Source organism: Uloborus diversus, chromosome 2, assembly GCF_026930045.1.
Source record: "Uloborus diversus isolate 005 chromosome 2, Udiv.v.3.1, whole genome shotgun sequence".
NCBI lineage: Eukaryota > Metazoa > Arthropoda > Arachnida > Araneae > Uloboridae > Uloborus > Uloborus diversus.
Window position 1 is genome coordinate 120244809 of NC_072732.1, and position 17742 is coordinate 120262550.

The 17742-nt window shown below is 30.9% G+C and overlaps 2 protein-coding genes across 2 annotated transcripts in view; one reads left to right on the top strand and one right to left on the bottom strand.

Moving 5' to 3' along the window:
- LOC129217288 (rRNA methyltransferase 2, mitochondrial-like) lies at positions 1 to 10864 on the top strand. Its single transcript, XM_054851562.1, has 2 exons — positions 1 to 408; positions 10351 to 10864. Exons 1-2 carry the CDS (start codon positions 108 to 110, stop codon positions 10767 to 10769), a joined length of 720 nt encoding a protein of 239 aa, XP_054707537.1. The 5' UTR covers positions 1 to 107; the 3' UTR covers positions 10770 to 10864.
- Positions 10795 to 17742, bottom strand: part of LOC129217289 (PHD finger-like domain-containing protein 5A) — a 23551-nt gene continuing 16603 nt past the window's right edge. Inside the window, exons 3-4 of the mRNA XM_054851563.1 lie at positions 12412 to 12578; positions 10795 to 11029 (exon numbers count right to left, since the gene is read on the bottom strand). Coding sequence (XP_054707538.1) covers positions 10940 to 11029; positions 12412 to 12578 — 257 coding nt within the window. The 3' untranslated portion in view covers positions 10795 to 10939. The remainder of the gene's footprint in view (positions 11030 to 12411; positions 12579 to 17742) is intronic.

Consider the following 17742-nt stretch of genomic DNA (forward strand, 5'->3'; position numbering starts at 1 on the left):
TTTAGTTGTCTGCTAGCTTTTGTTTATGCTTCGCGCTTTATTTTATTAAAGCGAATATCTTTGTTTGCACTCAAAAGGGAGTATATTTTTGAAAGAATTTTTTTAAAATGACTATTATGTCATTAACTCCAACATTTTATAGAAAAATCAGTACTAGTATCTGCCGTTTGAAAATAGTTCCAAGCAATTTGAAAGGGAAATCAAAAAGTTCACAGGATTGGATCACGAGACAACTAAATGATGAATATGTAAAAAAATCTAAATATGATCGCTACAGATGTCGGAGTGCGTACAAACTTTTGGAAATTGATGAAAGATTCAAAATCTTTAAACCAGGCTTCTTCGTTGTTGATTGTGGCGCAGCACCGGGTTCATGGACTCAAGTTGTAGTGAAAAAGTTGAATTTAAGTAATGAATATAAATGCATATTATGAAAATGTTCATTTAATTAGCGATAATTAAACATGACCTTGAATTAATTTCACATCAGCTCTTATGTGATACACTAAACTTCATGCTCTATAATAATTGTGACCCATTGTGTTGATCATAATGTAGCACTAAACATTTCCCAATACTGAGAAATATAATGAGTTCCTCTCTTCACTGAATACTTCGAGATGTGATCTTAATTTGTTTAGGTACAAGTAGTACCTAAACAAAGTTAGTCACAGGGGTTAGTTATTAGTCACAGGGGTCATTTGTTGGAACATTGGCAACTGCTTGTCCGAGCTTTGTGAACAGGATTAGTGATACCAGGCAATGTTTAACACTGATAGAACCTGACATTAAAACCAACTACTTTTAGCATATTACTGATACTTTAAAACAGTCATCCAAGGCAGTGGCGTAGCTAGACCCGACTTTCGGGGGGGGGGGTTACTTCTTTTATATATATATATATATATATATATATATATATATATATATGTATATGTATATATATACATATGTGTATATGTATATATATGTATATATGTATATATATGTATATATATATACATATATACATATATGTATATATATATATATATATATATATATATATATATATATATATATATATATATATATATGTGTGTGTGTGTGTGTGTATGTATAATCGCTTGGAATTTTTTCCTTTTCTTCCTTTTTTCTTCTTTCTCTTCTCTCTTCTTTTTGAGAATAACTTTTCGGGGGGGGGGGGGGGTTTGTCCCCAAAACCCCCCCCCTTAGCTACGCCCCTGATCCAAGGGCGCCTATTTTCCAGCTTCTGGTTTTGGAGGGGAGGTGCACAAATTTGAGCACATAAACTGAAAGGAGCTCATGAGTGTAATAACGAGCATAATAAGAGTTCTTGGTCTGATCCTGGTTATTTCTTCAAATCGTTCTGAAAATGCAGTTTTTTGGCTATCTTTTGAATACGTTAAGGGTCATGATTAACCCTGTCAATCTCCTATTGATTTAGAAACCAGATATTATGCTGTTATTTTGTACATGTTTGCGAGTTTAGAATTCTATTTTTACAGAATACTAAACTAAAAATAAAACTGAAGTAATGTAAAATTTCCTCGAACTAGTATCTCTATAACTGTTCCTTCACATCAGTCCATTTTCTATCCATTTGCAGTTTTTAGTCACTTATCCATATACAGTTTTTAATTACTTTTCCAGTGTATGCCAATTTTCTAAAACTTGTATGAAGTGGAATTTTAGCAAAATCATTTTAAAAATTGACATAAAGAGCACTTCTACTAGTTTTGTTATCCAATACCAAAGTAGACTCCTCATAAGAATGCAATAAATTAGTAGCACCAGGGCCGTTCAAAGAGGAGCAATCGTCCCAGGTACCAAGATAAGAGAAGTCTCTACAAACTAAGATTTTGCTGTGTTACAATTTATTATTGGGCAATTCCAGTGATAACTGACTGACATTTACAGAGCAAAATGATAAGTATTTTGAAACATACACCATAAAGTATTAATTTTTAAAAATATATTTCCTCCTTGCTTATTGTACATTTTAAGCTGAATTTTATTGTATAATTGAATTTCCAAAATACATATTGGGTGATTTTAGAAAAATTGTTAAAAGCATGGTAACTGACTGACATGAATACAACCTGTGTGAAAAGTAATACTGATTCAATAAGAGATTTTTCTAAAAGTAAAACGAATTTTTATTAAATTTAGATCAGGATCAAAGAACAATGAATAAACTTTCGGCCTATGAAATTTGAGTTGGAAAATATTGCTACAATAAAGAATTACAGGAATTAGAACGGCTTGGTAACTGACTGACATTTCTGAAATTTTCTAAATATACTAATGCAAATGTTCAAAGTTAAGCAGCAGAACTTATAAATAAGTTTCCATAAAAGCTAAGCAATGAAAATTCATTTGTTAAATTTAATACAGTGAATGCCGGTTAATTGAATCAACCCCTTTAATGAATCAAATTGTCAAAAACAGAACAAAAACCAGCTCTATTGAATTAGCTGCTTTATTGAATCAGCAGCTTTGTGAAATCTAAACTGTTTAGAACAAACGTGATTCATATAAGCGACGGCCACTGTATTGCTAAACTAAATATTTGCATTATTTACGACAAGTTGGTAATTGACTGACACATTGGCAATTGACTGATATTACAAACATGCAACACAAAATATTAATTTTTAGAAAATATTTTCTCCTAGTTCTTTGATTTCTTCAAGCTGAATTTAATGGTACTATTGAATTTTTGAAATGCATTTTCAAGCATTAAAAAAAATGTTAAAAGCATGGTAACTAACTGATATGAATGCAACCTGCAAGAAAAGTAGTATAGAATGAATAAAAGATTCTCCTCTAAGAGCAAAAGGAATTATTCATAAATTTAAATTGGGGTCAAGGTGTAATGAACAACCTTTTATCATAAGGCATTTGATTTCAAAAATATTACTAAAATAACAAAATTACAGTAATTAGACCACCCTGGTGAGCTAAATGACAGACATTTCAACATTTCCTATATATCCTAATATAAAAAATTCAGAATTATGAGTAAAACAAAAAGCAGAGCTTTCTTCGCCATTAGGGCTAGACCAGGGGTCCCTAAGCATATGAGGACCCCCAAAATAATTGGACCATATAGAAAATTAGCACAAAATATAGTTTTAATATGGCAATTATGATGTTTAAAAGCAAGGAAACGTAAAAGATGGATTTGTAACATCAAAATAACAATTTTGTGCTACCTAGTATTTCGTTCAAGTAGCCTACACCCTCAGTGTACCCCTAGCTCTAATATATAAAATAATAGAAACTGTAGGCACTTGCAACTCTGCAACACTTCCTTCAATTTTTTTTTTTTTTTCTTTTTTGGTCACATCTATAAATGTGTTTGACTGAATGTCTAACACCCTTAAAATTTGTAAATAAAACTCTTAAAAAAAAAGCAATTAAAATAAGATTTTATTTTGTTCTATCAATAACCTCTTTTCCCTCATACTTTTTTTTTTTTTTAATTACTAGAGGCTTTGAAAATCTCTCTTTTTTCCTTCGGTATTTAAAAGTGGATCACATCCTAGTAAAATTATTGAGCTCTAAAAAGTAAACTATTTCTATTTCCTCTACATCTTCTTAGCCACTCATATGATTGAACAAGTCCTTTTTTCCAGAATTTCACCTTAGCCTTTCCCCTATTATCATCTATCACTCTTACTACAAAATATTGTAAATCACAAGAAACTCCATAGAAATGTTCTTTACTAGCAGTCACTTCCCATAGTTTAGAATTTCTTTTCCCCCCTGTGAAAGTTGTGATCTTAGGGCTATACTGACTGTAAAATGCTTTTCTCTTCTGTTTTGAATTGATGTATTTTTCGAATATTAGGCAATTGTTTTCGAAATTTAGGCCCAAGCATTACTATATTATGTGAGAAAAAATAATGAACAAAATCAATAAAATATGTTATCATTCTTAAGAATTAAAAGAGTTGGGTTGTTTGATATCACTAAAGGGGCTAAAAATAAAATTATTCTGTTTTCAGCAGTATTAAAATTAATTCATTGCAGCTATTTTAAAGTTAAACAGAATGTCAGTCAGTTACTGTATTAAGTGTGTCAGTCAGTTACCGAGGAATTTTCGGTGTTCCGGTTGTAAACTTCCAATTCTACTTATTCAGCATTTAAATACTCCTGATGTAGGCAGAGAATATAAATTTTGGAGTATTTCCACCTATAAGTTTCTTGCTGAGGGGAAAAAAACTGTAAAGATATTTTTTGGTATAAACTTCCAGTATTGTACTATATTATGAGTAGAACAAAAAACACTAACAGTTTTTCCTTTTAGTTAGAATATTTTTAGGAAAAAAATCGATTACTACAGACCAAATTTTCCCCAAAATATCCGGAAGTGACACAGACATTTATTAGGGCTTATTTTCAATAGGAAAAATTAAAATTTAACGTAGTACATTTTAAAAATATCTATTTCAAGCTTTTAAATGATATACAATACTTATAGTTTTGTTAATATTAAAATTTTGGTGTTCAGGTTGACATTTTTGTGGAATTGCCGTATAATTATTATTTGTGTGAAAAGTTTTAAAAATGCTAACACATTACAGTCGAGTCCCAACTTATGCGAGGGTTGCATTCCAAGAGACCTTGCGTAAGTCGAAATTTCGCATTGTAGAAAAATGTACGTACACAATTTTTTTAGACACTGTTAAACAAACCTTAAACTGGTTTAAAGCATTTCTCAACTATACATTAGTTTCTACATAAGGAGCTGAACTTTTACTGTTTTTAAAAAATAAAAAAAGCTGTTTTATTCAACACAAAATACTTTAAAATGCCCAAAATGAATGATCAGTGAGAGGAAAAGACATAAAATCAAACAACATGGCACGCACATTATGTAGTAATAATAAAAGCTGTACTATTACTGTACAGTAGATACAGTAATAATATTCTTGAGTTGAAAAATAAAGATAGTTATGATCTATGCTCTATGATCAGATCATTATTCTTTTTTTAATACATTTTTAAATACGTTTGCTTTGCCTTTTCTTTTATAACGTTACCATTTTTATGCAAAAGTCTCTCTTCTTAATCTCTTTAATCCACAATTCAAGAGCAGCTTTCATTTTTATAATACATGTTTGCTTTTCACAAACGCTACTCTGCAAGCTTCAATATTGAAAATAAGTTCTGAACTTTTCGGATATCTTTTTGTTTTGACTTTTAATTGTATGTATGGAAGGTTCACTCATGATTATTGTCGTGTTACCGTCAACGTTTTGTAGTTGTTCAAGCATATCGAGAATCTTAATCTTTTTTTGGCAGAAACTTGCTTTTTTCCCCAGCTTTTTGGATGAAATAGCGCACTAAGGTGTCATTATATTTCATCAACTTTAATAAGTAGAATGGAAAAATTAATAAATGAAAGATGCTGAGTGGTTATTTGATGCACTAACAACGAGATGCTTAGACTGATTTAGTGTGGGAACTTTTGCTGTCAGTGATTCTAAAGAGATGTAATAACGTTTCATGAAATCAATATTTAGTTGCCAATAACAAAGCTGATACTTCCTTCCAAAAGAATTCTTGTTGTCGACGAGGAATTCGCTTTAGCTCTAAAATTCGTTACTCGTGAAAAATTCACGTTATAGCCCTTTCGCGTAAGTCGAAACGCGTTGTAGTGGGAGTTGACTGTACATTTAATTCCTGTCTTTTATGATACATAGATTTCAGCCTATGTCCAGTTATGTAGTAATTAATATAAAAATGTAGGCTACCTTTTCACTATACACTCACCATTCTCTATATGTGTATGAGAGATGGGGGAACCGAAAAATATTCTCCTCAAGCGCCGAACTTGATTTCAGGGACCTATTTTATTTTCGTATTCATTTGCATAAATTTTGGTTTAATTTAAATGTTTACATATTTTCTGCACATGTTTTACATTATTCCTCTTATAATTTATTTATAATTATTATTATTTTTATTTTTCATGATATATGCATATTTTAACAAGTTGACAGGTTTTTTGAATGTGATAGTAATTTTATTTGTAATAAGGTAAATTCTTATAACAAAAAGAATATTTGATGAGTTTTTAAAGTTTGGTTTTTTATTTTGGGAAGATATATTCAGTTATTGTAATGAGCTTTTCTGGTGAGCATCGTTCCAATTAAAAAAAAAATTGCGTAAAATAATTCTGAGTTTTTCATGAGAGTTAGTGTACGATTTTAACCAAGTTTTTCAGTATTGTTGAGACAAATTTTAAGCATTGGTTGCTTAAAGAACCCTATCATTATATGCAAAGCTTTGCCGTTTGATAAAACTTGCAGTTTTGATTCAGAAGATCTCTTACCAAGTACAGATAAGAAATGTGTTTATCAAATAAAATTATTTACACATTCTAGCTTCGCTTCAAAAAAGGCGGGTTTTTCAAAATATGTATACTTCATGAATAAATAATGCTTCAAAAAAATTAAAATAACATTATAAGTTTATAATAGAAATAATATTACAGATAATATGTAAACATTCTTGGTTTCTTGCCATTGCAATGCCAGCGTAATTTTTGTGGCAGTGGAAGAATAGTATTGGATCAATAAAATATATTTATTTTCAAATTTTTTGAGGGGGTGTTTTGATATATTGAAGGTCTAAAGCCATGGTAAATGACCTAGAAACTTAAATCTGTCGTAAAATATATCTTATTTCTTAGATTTACAATGGTTTTTAAATTTTTATTCTACTGTAATAAGGAGAGACTTTACTGTCATTTGAAAAGATTTGGAGTACGCTTTTGTTTTCATCTCCTTATCTCAAGAAAGATATTTCTTTAAGGGGGAAACCAGTTTAGGAGGAAAAAATTTTAGTGTTTTTCGTGAATTATTTTAACAGGCAAGAAATAATCAGAATTTCTTTAAACTTGGGAGATATTTTATTCATCTTTTGAAGTATATCTTGTAATTTTTTGAAGTCATTTCTACCAGAATTAGTGGAATTAGAAGCTGCTGTCCATGGGCGGTTGTCATTAGAGCTTGTTGTTGATGGGCATTACTGAAGCCGCAATTTTAGTCTGTAATTATGACAATTTTTCTATCTCGTAAACAACATATTTCCTAAGAATATGAACCTAGTTGTGTTCAAAAAAGTTAAAAATAGCACGTTTTTGAGGAGTTTGATTACAATGTTACAGGGCCGTATAACCAGAAAAAAATTTCAGGGAGGGTTTAAACACTTTCATGTGGAGCTTTGTGCTATTTGTGCTAATATTCAAGTCTTCAGGTTATCTAATATGCAAGCATTTTATGCAATTAGTATACATATGAAAGACATTTGAGTTTCGAAACAATATTTTTTGGAAATTTTAGATATAAACGAACATTTAAATGTCAAACCAAACTTTTTTTTCGGGGGGGGGGGGGGGGTTGAAACTCAATAACCCCCCTGCCCTTATATATGGTCCTGCAATGTTATGTTTTTTGTACCACTTTTTTTTTCACATTTCTTGCATTAAAAAATATTTTATTAATAATATCATCAAAGATTTAGGTTCAAATGGAATATAATTGAATAAAGAATATTCACATTCATTATCAGAAGGATTGGTCAATAATGCTTTGTGCTTGAATGCCTACCGGTTGAAAAAAAGTTTTTTCAAAAAAAACGTGTTTGAAAAAAAAAATTTTGTGAACGTTTTCGAATCTTCACAGTCACTTAAAGTACTCATTGCATCAGAACATATTGAAATTTTTTCAATATATTCTTGAATAGTTTTACTAGCATTTTATAACATTTAAAAAAGTGGATTTTTTGAGCCCTGGTTCCCCTTCTTAAGGCATAGTCTTTTTGATAACTAATTGATTTCAAAACATGAAATAGATTTTTAGCACTATTTCTAGTAATCTAAAATTGAATATATTCGCAGCTCTACATAATGATCTGATCAAGTTATTTTAAACTCAAAACATAATTAATCTAATTCAATCTAAATGTATTGTTATGCAAAACAAAATTCTTTACTTGAATTTATCCTTCTATTAGGGGAGAGGGGGACGCAGGAACTAAGAAGTAAAATGGACAAGAAGAATTGCATAAAAGAATGAAATACCTTTTAGTTTTTTTAACCGAAATTTCAGAACTAATTTTATTTTCCTTGACATTGCAAATTGAAATCTTGAACTTTTTACCCAGAAGAAATTTTATGCTTTCCTCAGAAGTTAAATTTCCCCCAGCTTTTCCATCTGTCTGAAAAAGTTCTTCGACTTTTCCAGGTAGACTAAATAGGTTGACACCCTGTTATGAATTATTAAGCCATGGTGCCCCCACTCTCTTCCAAGTGCAAAGTCGTATCCAACTCAGAAGCTATGGAGTACCTCTCCCCGGAAATGAGATATAAAACACTCTCTAACAACAACTTTAAGTTTTAAAAAAATGTAATTTTTCAACCTTTAACCAAAAAGCAAAAGTGAACTATACTGAAAAGCAATCTTATTGAATGTGTGCAAAGCTGTGCCTTTTGCTCTTATTCTAACAAACTTGTTTCAAAAAAAAAAAACTTCTTTTTTTTTTGAATTTCAGAAAGACTGCTATCAGTTCAGTCCTATTAATTAATGATGATATTGTTTATGTTTGTGATGGGTCTATCTAAAGCAGTACCATCACACACTTCTGATTTGCCTTGAATTTTGTTATTTGAAACAATAAGAAATATTGAAACCCTTTTTTTTTTTCTAGTTTTCCTAAAAGTGCATAGCATAAACTAACCTCACAGATTACTTAAAATTAATTTTGAATGTATATATTTTTTTATTTTATACTTTCTACTGTATAAAACATGATGATAAATGGTTGTTTTTTTAAATATTTTACAGATATGCTTATATATCCTTTTTTAAAATTTGCTAAATGTTATTTTTAATTCATATGAAATTTCAAACTATGTAATAATTTAAATAATGATTTTTAATACAAATTTAAAATCTCATTACAGCGAATACTAATACTCAAAATATCCATTTCTATGAAATAAAAGTTCAGTATTGGTATTGTACTATACCATACATGGTACATTGTATATTGGTATTCAGTACTGGCTGCTATATTCTTTGAATTCAATTACAACGAACAAAGTTTGCAACCATTTGAAGTTTGTTGTATAATGAAATTTCACTAAGGTTCGCAATTTTGTCGGTGGTTTTATTCTCACTTCAAAAAACCCTTTTTGACATGGTTTTTGATGTAAATGTAAAAACCTACATTTATGTCAGGTGTGTCCACCCCTTTAAGAGCAAGGGCGCAGCCCCTAAATATCACTAAGACCCCCCCCCCCCCCCCCCAAAAAAAGAGGAAAAATATTCCTCAAAACACCCACCCACCCTAAAAATGCCATCCGCCGCAGTCTGTACCATGACCCCCCCCCCCCAGGTGTGCACCCCTGATTATGCCTGAAACCTATTTGAAATTAATATTGATATACAAAATTACCTTAACAAGTTATTCTTCGCTTTATAAATTTTTATTCAAGGCACTAAGGGACTTTTTCGAACTGATTATAGATTTTTAAATAGAATTTTTAATTCAACAAGTGGCTTGTATAAAGAAAAAAGAGGCAAATGAAAGAGCAAAGTTATATTTTTTAAACAATAATTGCAATGACTATTTTGTCACCTCGGAGCAACAGTAAGACATTTGCTCATATCAACTGTTGCCCTGAGGCAGCAATTTTTTTCTATGATTTTTTTAAGCTGAAAGTACAGGCTGTATATTTGCTGGTTTAATTTGCTAACTCACACACCTAAATAAAATATACATTTTCAGTTAACATTTATCTATAATCTTTAGTCCCATTTTAAATATTTTTTTCTCTTTAAGCATGTGGTCACAAAATAGCAGTGTTCGTACTTTTGTGTACACGAAGTTCATCCCTCTAAGTTTGGAATGAATCAATCAAAACTAGAAAAGATGTTCTCAATTAATGCTGATATACATAAGCTATATTTGTTTTTCTTAAACTTTTCTATTTTGCTTTTGCTCCTGAACTTGCATCCTGAACTACTTTAAAAACTGGATTCAATAGTTTAACATATGTTACCGTTTTTATAGCAAAAGAAACTTGTGTAAAAGAAAGTTTATAAACTTATTTTAATCAAGCCTATTAATTTAAATTTTAGTTAACTCAATTAACACAAAGTAAATTATAGTTAAATAAGTGTCAGTATGAGGAAATCTGAGTGTGATTTTTATAAAAAGTGTTGCATTTGAGCTTTTGACTCCCTCACATCTAAAATCTAACTTAGGATTTAACTGTATTTGAAAAGATGCTTTATCAATTTCATGTATTTTTCCATTTTTCCCCTTTAGGAGAATCGGAGGCAGGGATTGCAGTTGCTGTTGACCTGCAATACATGGAGGATATTGAAGGTGCAATAGTTATTAAACAATCAAACTTTCTGGAACAAACAGTACAAGATCATATATGCAGTCTATTACCTAATGGAAAGTGTGATGTTGTATTGAGCGATATGGCTCCCAAAGCTACAGGAACTTATGAACTAGATTCAGTGGCAATAGTAACTTTAGCATCAAGTGCTTTAAAATTTGCAACAAAAACTCTGAAAAAAGATGGCACGTTTTTATGCAAATTATGGGATTGTTCAAATGTTGAAACAATGGTTAGTTCTATGAAAAATATATTTTCTTCAGTTAAAAGAATTAAACCAAAAGCAAGTCGTTCTGATTCATCTGAATTATTTTTGCTAGCAAGAGGATATAAATTATGATGTGTATCAATAAAAGTTTAACTACAAGAGATTTGTTTTATTAAACAATGTTTACTTTTTCACACAACTATTAAAGAACAGGTATTAAAACACACAATAAATTGGATGAAATGTAGTACATTTTTGAGAATGTTATAGTTAGTTCTGTTGATGAGATGAACCTTTCTTTGTCACCTTTTCTTGAAACCATATTTCTTTCTTTCATAAAATAAATCAGTTTTGGAACTTCCCAAGTTGACTATTTTAGGACAACCATCCCGCTAAAGCAAAAGAAAGAAAAAAAAAAGGTTTATTCATTACAGTTGCAGATTAAAAATTTTAACCACAATTACTTTTAAAAAAAAGCCGATGGTAAAGCTCTTGACTAAGAATTCTGAATAGTAGCCACTGGCTACCAAGTCACAAAAAATGGTAGCCACTTTTTTTTTTTTAAAGTATGAATAACCTTTTTGCTATTAATAACATTGACAACAAATTAAAAGATAATGATACTCTACCTGGAATTGTCAGGAAAAATGACTTGGTTTAAAATGTCGTGGAAAAATCCCCAATTTTTTTTTTTTTTTTTTTTTTTTTCAATTTTTTACCAGGGAATTCATTCTATGAGAACTAATCTTCGTTGTAATCGATGTTTCTTGAATAAAAATAAGCATTTTGAGGCAAAATGACGACGGCAATAAAAGAAATGGCTACTAGAAAACATAGATGCCATCTTTGGTCATTCACAAGATGGAAGTAGACATGATCCTTAAATGCCTAAGTTTCAAAAAACAAAGCATAATTGGATGTTTTCTTTCACTGCAAACTATTGAAAATAACACAAAATGTGCTGCAAATTGTTTTTTTTTTTTTTTTTTTTTTTAAGGGGGGGGGGGGGTATTACTTCCTTAAGAGGTTTTTCCACCTACAGCTCAGTCACTTCCTATGCCGTGCTGATGAGTGCTAATAAGCACGAAACTGCAGTCCTCGGCTGGAATGACTGAGATGGCAGTGTATTTTAGGTATTTCTACCTTAGCTCTGGCTTCAGGCTGGTAATTTACTGAATATACCATGCCTTGCCTACAATCTTCGAATTAAACCAAACTATTGCTTTGGGCACTCGCCTGGTCAGTGCTAATTCTATATTAGCTACCAGTTTGTTTGGCACTTTTGGCTTCCTTAAGAGATTTTTCCACTTCCAGCTCAGTCCCTTCCTATGCCGGGCTGATGAGTGCTAATAAGCACGAAACTGCAGTCCTCGGTTGGAATGACCGAGCTGGCAGTGTATTTCATGTCACCCTGTATAGTTGTAAGAGGCTTAAATTTTTGCAATTACAATGGGTTTGTGAATATCACAAAAATTAAAGCCTTGTGAAAATAAGTCATTTTACCGTAGACATATTGTAATATTATTTTATTCATAAATGCAGGTATTTTGTGTGAATAGAGTTCCCTTGAAAATAAACACCCAGGTAAATACCCTGTATGGGTTTTTATCCAAGTGTTATACCCTTAAAAATAAATATATGGGAATTGTAAATCACTATATGTGATTAATATTTTCATTCTGAAATTCATTCTCATTTAGTCGAACCTTATTTGAACAACTATGTAACATAAAAAGTGGCCAAAACTTTTTACTTTTGCAAAAGAAATACTTACGTCTTTTTCTTGGATAGTACATTCTTTGCAGTAGTAGGCATCAGAGACTCCAGGGCCACCACAAATCACACACCTTCCTTGATAAGAGCCATAGTTGCATTCATCACATATTCTCACCAATGTGCATGGTCTGACATATGAATCACAAATGACACATTTACCATCACCTGAAAAATATTTCTTTTAAGTTTAAAATATTTACTATCATGAAAAAGTCTTCTACCAGTTGAAATTTTTAAGTTTTAAATAAGACTACATGTCTGCAAACACTACACTTACTACTATATGTTTCATAATATTTGATACAGTCAGTGCAGCTTAAAGGAATATCAACGGTTCCGATATGCTTTATTCAATTAAGCACGGCATTCGATTATACGGGGAGTACAAGAAATGTATTTTTGAAGTATTTTGCTGGTGTTATATTTGCTATTACTAAGATGAATGGTAAATACCTTTTTGTTTTTTAAATATACACATGAATTTCCCCAAAATTAAAATACAATGTTATGTCAATGATAAAAAATTACATTTACTATAAATACATAAAAAATATATATATTTAGTTTCATTTCTTCTTAAAGAACTCTTCCTCAATTTTATCAGCGTTTTGGTTTATACTCGAAACTTGACTTTAGAAATCCCAAATTCTTTTGCAATTATCTGTCTGTTTTCTTTTTTTTTTTAAATGGCTTTCAGAACTTTTAACTGAACACATGAGTTTACATCATTTCCTTTAGATTTTATTTTACCAAACAATCAGTCCGAAGCAGAACAAAGAATCGACAACTAACCAATTTCGGAAAAAGCCTTTCCGTATTCTCCAGATACAACCTTATCAAACATCAAACCAAGTCGAACAATATCATTGACAACTGTCTCTTCCAAGAGCAAGAGTTAAATAGCCCTGGGAACCACTTTTTTATACACAGTGGTCTGTCCAGGATTTTTCACAGGGTCCGTTTTTTGTGAAAAATCAAATAATTTTGTGAAAAATGAATTAATTTTGTGAAAAATCAAAAAATTTCGCAAAAAAAAAAAAAAAAAAAAACAAACAAAAAAAAAAAAAAACGTTGTTAAAACGAAATTTTAGAATTTAGAGATGGCACAAACTGCATCAATTAAACTTAAAGTTGAGTGTTTTCCTCTTCTACGTCAAGAAAATCATCCTGGATTTTTTTTCTGATATTTGGCGGGGGGGGGGGGGGGGGGGGGGGGGGGGGGCATCGCTCTTTCAAGTATCAATATTTATCTACCATTCTACATTATGTTAAATTATACTAGATATATTTCTGTACAGTACTTAAAATAATTGTAACAAAAATATAAATAAATAAAATAAAATTCAGAATATTGTTCAGCATTCAACTTTTTGACCCAAGACACTCTTAAAAAGCACAGAATTTTGTTTAAAACTTATAAATTCCGTGATTTTAACAAAAATAAAAAGATATTTCAATTGTTTACCTCTTAACAAAGCGTAATAATCATCAAAAATTCGAAAAATCGGTTTCCCATAGCGAATGCAAAGAGATCGCAATTCTCAAAGTGAAGGCATCAAAAGTATAAAAACGGCTTGTAAAAGAAATTTTGATAAAATTATTTCAAAATTGCATTTTAGAGTCCTATGATAAACATATCATTAATATCTGTGGACACAGTTGACCCAAAAAATAAAATAAAATAAACTATCTATTCAGCATTTCAATTTTTGACTTAGAACAGAAAATGGAATTTTGCTTTAAAAACTTGAAATGAGAGTTCTAACAGAAATAAAGAGACTTTTCATTAATTTGAATCCTAATAAAGCGAAGTTAGCTTGAAAAAAGAACAAAATATGATTCTCATATCGGATGTTAAAAGATTGCATTTTTCAAAATGTAGACATCTAAAGAAAAAAAAACGGTGATTAAAAGAGTTTATTTAAAGTTAATCATCCTTGTTTCATCCTTGTTAGCATCGAAAAATCAAAACCCGTATAATTTTCTCCCAAAATAACAAACATCGCACGGCACCATAAAAACGCAAACATTGACAAGCTGGCAAAATGATGAGAATATTTTCTAATCAAGTCATTATAAATGTTCAATGCCAGACGCTTAGTGGTGATAATTTTGAAGTTGGTAACCCTATCTGAAGCCATCATATTTTTTCCTCACCCTTACTATCCCTTTGCAGTTCTAAGTTCATTTCGCAGATATATATTATTATTGTTTATTAAATCATGAGTGGAGAAAAGTGCTTACCAATGCCTTTTCAGAAAAGTTTACAACAACAACGCTGCTAATTAGCAGTGATAAAACAAACAACCATTATATTTATTTGGCAGTCACAATTATTTATCGCTTGCAGGAGTATCCCAAGAGTGCCGATTTTTTTTTTTTTTTTCCCAAAATTAGCCGATTTTGTATAAGCTGATCCTTCTAATTTGACTTATATCCTCTGGCCAGACCCCTGATACAGAAAACAGCCGAGTAACTTAATGCTTAGACGGGAAAGGATCATGCAGGACCAGAGCCAATCAAAGAAACATTTTAATCCCTGCTCACTGCATGTGGTCTAATTCTTCAAACATCCAACCCCTGATGCATTTTACAGTCTGAGATAAGATTATAGCTAGAACCCAACTAGGATGACTGTTAGCCCCAATTTTGTGCTCTGTTACAAGTGACCTTTTACTTTCAAGGGTAACTGGGATTTCGACCCAAAAAATAGACGAAACATTCGACTTGAAATAAAAGTGTCACTCAGGAAACTTTGAATATGTCAGCGATTAAGCGGGGTATGGATGAAAAAATATTTCTTAAAGCAGGGAAATTTCACATTATTGCTATAGGATTTTTTTTTTTTTTTTTGAGCAATCACGACTGCTTATTGCTTTCATTTTTCCCACCGGCGCACAGTGGGGCAGCCTAATGTTAATTTTGGACATTGGGCGGAAAATTAAACCATTTAGTTTTGCATTTTTACTGTTGTATTGATAAACTAAGAACATATTCCCACTAATCTTACTAGTTTTTAACATTATTACCCGAAGATAATACCTTGAATTCGAAGAATTAACTAGCTACTTCGTTAGAAGACAATTTAGTAGATAACTTGTAGATAACTTGTTTAAGAACTGTTCAAATTTAATAGTGTGATGTGCTGGGCTTTATGCACTCCTAATAAATAAGAAAAACACCCAAAAACGTTTCTTAGAAAATACAAAAATTTTGGAGATAATTTTCAAAGTTTTGAATGTATTTTTGAATTACGAAAATCGCTAACAAACGCTAACAAAACTATTGTATCGCAAGCATTGTAGAGAGTTTCAGCTTTCATAATCCGGTTTCAGTTTTTGCCTAAACCTGCCTATTCAAAAGATATTGAAAATTAAAGATAAGTAAATATTTTACTACGAGGACGAGGAAACGAATACGAAATGAACGTTGCACGAAACGTATTATTTACGTTGGTTTTTTCACTTTAATCAAGTAAACATGTTTACAGTTTCAGTTTGTTTACTTTTTATTGCAAATTATTTCAATCAAATACTTCGAGGGAATCAGTTTTATTGTGTCATTTGTCGACTGTGGGACAAAATCATGTGCGATGCTTAGAAGCATGGTTTCGTTTGCTTATTTCGGGGACTACAAAAATTGGTACTATTTTGAGTTATAAGTGACAGCAGAGGAAAAAGACACAATTATCTCCCAAAAATACTTCTCATAAATTGTATGATAACAAACACATCACAAAATGAGTAAAAATGAAAACAAGGAGCAGGCATATTTTGAAAAGATCAAAATATTATACATGTACATCAAGAAAAGTGTTTTTCTTCAAAAAGCAAACGTTTGTCCTTAATAAACATCTAATTTCTTTTATTACATTCTGTATTAGGAGAACTTACAGCAAGCTATTTACTTTTTAGAGCATTAAAAGCTATTTACTTTTGATTTTAGTCCAGCAAGTTGTCTAACAAACAAAAGTAAACACTTTTTAATTTAAATATCCATTTAATACTTCACCAGATTTATCCAAAATAAATTCTGAAGGAATTGTCATGCCTAAAAATTTCATCTTTTATTCTGAAGTATCATCGTCAGAATCCCCGAGTTCAGCTATCCAATATCTGAAAGTAATCAGTGACGCTTCGGATTTTTTTCGTGTATGCCAAGTTGTAAAAAGTCATTAAAAAAATAATTTAAAATATCGTCTGTTATTAAACAGCCATAAACGAAAAAAAATAGAACATTGTGATAAAAAATGAATTTAACTTTAAGTTTTAATCTATCGTCTGCTCATGCTTCATTTAATGATATTTTCTAAATAGTTTTTGGCATTAGTTAGAGTTGTTGTTTGTGTTCTAAAGATTTCGCTTATCAATTATTGCTATTCGGTGATCTATAAATATGTTTTTTATGCAGTCTAAAGTTTTGTACTTAACAATGTAATTCTACAATGGCTCTAGTGTATATGAATTCTAGTGTACGCTCGCTTTGGTAAGCAAACTTGAATGATATCGGTGCTTGACCCCATAGACTTGCTGGTGAAAGATGAGTTTCAAAACCAACCGTGACCTTTTTATTTTTTTAAAGACAAATTCTATTCCTTTCACCCATTACGAACTGGCTCTGGAAAAATGGATTGACACTCTTGGTTCTGAGATTACAAATACGACAAAGACGAAATTAAGAGATAAAATGAGAAAATGGTGCAATTATTTATCAACGAAGTGGTCTTCGTCAAATAGAACTTTGGAACCGTTTCTCAGGAAAAATGAACAGTGGCTGAATATGGATTTGTCTTTTTTTGAAGAATTCATTTATGAACTTGTGCCTTGTTCATCAACAGGTAATTCTCCTCCATTACGCTCGAAATCGTTTGAACATTTGTCCGATTGACAAAAACGCAGAAAAACTGAACATTTAAGAAACTGTTCTGACGAAATGTTTAATTTTGTCTTAAACAAAAAGCTCAGGTCTGACGACGAGGCAGTATATATTTTTAGTTTTATCCAAAACCATCCCGAGCATATTAAAACAATAAAAGAATTTTGTGAAAATCTCTCTAAACCTAATAATATTCCTGGTTACAATGAAAAAATGTTAGCCATGTATGCAACTGCTAAACTTATGAGGTTTCAATATGATGCTCTCAGAAAAAATGCAAAAGATTTGGGCAGGAACATTTATCCGAGTTATAAAAAAATTCAAATTACTAAAAAAGAGTGCTATCCTGACAATGTAAAAGTTACAGATTCCGGAGTTAACGTAGGTTTACAAAATTTATTAGATCATACTTCTTGCCCGATTCATAAAATTGTTATCTGATAAAATTGAAAAA